Genomic DNA, 2500 nt, shown 5'->3' with positions numbered 1-2500 from the left:
ATGTCCTAGGTTTGAGAGTTTATGCCAAGGTGAGGATCTTTCAAAACGATCTCTATTTGAAGGACGAGTTTTCTGGCCAATTTTCTAAACACCTGTCTTTCCAGAGTACGACAGTTAACTGGATAAATACGATAACCAATGAAAGTGCCAAAAATGGGGAGATCAGGAATGAGGTAAAACTTGAGCTTTTATATAGCGCGATATCTACTTAGTGTGCTCAAAGCGCTTTACAAGGGGTCCCTGACCAACAGCAACATGTAACATGTAGAACGAGACATGACGCCTGTTAGGCGTTATTACACTTTTTAGGACAAAGACAACGCTTTTAACGACCAGGTACTCTTTTTAGTCCTGAGTACGGTGGGAGAATGTGAGTTAAGAGCATTTTCCAAGTACTGAACTATTCGCCAAGCGAGGCACGAAATCAGGACCTTCCGATCCGAAAGCACGTGTCATACCACAAGACCACATAGCCGAACGAGTAAGCATGCCTCCAAATATTATGTAAAATGGTGACACTGAGAAGATGGAATTGGATTGAACTTGTACTAAGAATGCCAATGATAGGGGTACCCAGGGAAACACGAAGGAGGACAGTTGAGAGCCGTCCTACTAATTGCCGTCCGGAGCCGTCCGGCGTAATTTGAGGAGCTTCCGGAAGGCGTAAGACTTCTAGAAAGGTTCGTACAGGTCTGAGGGCATCCGGATGGCTTGAGAATGCTTTAAATGACCTCCGGACGGCTCTCCTGGGCCGCCGGCCGGCTCCGGACGGCAATTAGTAGGACCCGTGAGAGGGAAAGGGGTGGTTAGAATAGGGTTCATAGCCTAGAAGGAGTCCAATGCTGCTCTAACCGACAGGATAGCCCGTAGAAGAGTCCATGTGTTTGGAAGGTATGGGAATATGTCAATCTAAATGCATTGCGGCTTTGTGGTCTTGTGGTATGACACTCGCTTTCGGATCGGAAGTTCCTGGGTTCGAGCCTCGATCGGCACACAGTTGAGTCCTTGGAAAAAGCTTTTTACTCACATTATCTCACGGTACTCAGGTGTAAAATGAGTTAACCTGGCCGTTAACAGCGTTGTCTATGTCCGAAAAAATTATAATATCGCCTAACTGGCGCCATGTCACGTCCTGCATGTTAAGTGTTGCTGTTGGCCAGGGACCCCTTGTAAAGCGCTTTAAGCACGTTTAGTGGATATTGCGCTATATAAAAGCTCAATTTTAAAAAATTAAATATAAAATAAAAGTAGGAAATGTGTCAGGATACAACATCGGGGTAAGAGTAATTAATCTGGTCACTGATCAGACTCAGATTGTAGCCATCGTTAAGTTATAGCCTGACACTAAAACCCAAAAAGACTGGCATTTTGACGTCATTATTCGGTTTTCGCACCGCCAAGTAAGTGAGTTGTTAGTAGAGCTCATGGAAACAAGTGGTCCCATTTGTTGAACTATTGAATACAACTCACGATTTGCTTTCTTTTGTGGCCAAAGACTGGCATTTTGACGTCATTTTTTGGCTAGTGTCAGGCCGTGGCCTTCGTCAAGTTATGGCCTGATACTGACCAAAAAAATGACGTCAAAATGCCAGTCTTTTGCAAAAACCAAATAATGACGTCAAACTGCAGTCCTTTTTGATTTCAGTGTCAGGCTATAACATAACGATGGCTACGATCAGATCCGTGTGTTATAAGACAACACATTGTACATCAGCAGGAATCTTATCCTGCCTTTTTAAACTAACGCTATACCACGCAATCTGCTATTTAATCCTTATACAACAAACCTAGACATTCTGTATAAAAATATTCCTCTCCCGCCTACGTCTTCTGTTTCAGCATGATATTACCAAATATTCTCTTCATTAATTAATCCTGCATTCTCCAACGCGGAAACAATAAATTTCCCATTCACAAGGGATGCAACCCAATAATTACATTACGTATCTTTTACATTGAAAAAAAGGGGGCGACTACGAGAAGAGGAAAGAGAGAGAGGGGGGAGAGAAATGGAAATGGCGTGCACTCACTCCCTTGCTGGCGTAACTGGCAGGCATCGCAGACTTGTTCATTCGGCGTGAGTCAAATAATACTGGTCAGTGGCTAACGGGAATGAACCATTTAGTAGTAAAAGAGCGAACAAAACGGATAAGGCTTTTTGGATCATAAGGAATCAAAGTCTTCGCATTGTCAGTGAGCATGCGCGGGCTAGCGCACGTGTCTTCTGATGAATAACGATAAAGGATATACTATCCACGTTGATCTCGAGAGAGAGGTATTAATTCCTCCGATGTTACTTCGTCTCGGACAAGGATATTAAGGGTATTAAACGGTCCGTTTTGGGAACGTTCCGCTCCCGTGTGTCTGTCTTGTTGCGCGGAAAACAATTTGAGTTTTTTATCAAGTGACGTTGTGATCATTTTTGCTGACAAGAAGATTAATTAATTTTCCAAAATGTCGGGGTGTTTTAGATCTCGTATGTTCTTGGATTGTATCCTGA

At 43.3% G+C, this 2500-nt stretch overlaps 1 protein-coding gene across 1 annotated transcript in view; it reads left to right on the top strand.

Annotated features, from left to right (window-relative positions):
* Positions 1–2087: 2087 nt before the first annotated feature.
* The window catches only part of LOC144974629 (uncharacterized), a 131970-nt gene continuing 131557 nt past the window's right edge, over positions 2088–2500 (top strand). Inside the window, exon 1 of the mRNA XM_078917694.1 lies at positions 2088–2500. This exon is cut by the window's right edge and continues 24 nt beyond it. Coding sequence (XP_078773820.1) covers positions 2455–2500 — 46 coding nt within the window. The 5' untranslated portion in view covers positions 2088–2454.

This window comes from Berghia stephanieae, chromosome 6 (assembly GCF_034508935.2).
Source record: "Berghia stephanieae isolate SIO BIC M18660-M18661 chromosome 6, UCSD_Bste_1.3, whole genome shotgun sequence".
Taxonomy (NCBI): domain Eukaryota; kingdom Metazoa; phylum Mollusca; class Gastropoda; order Nudibranchia; family Aeolidiidae; genus Berghia; species Berghia stephanieae.
This window is presented reverse-complemented; position numbering and strand designations above follow the sequence as displayed.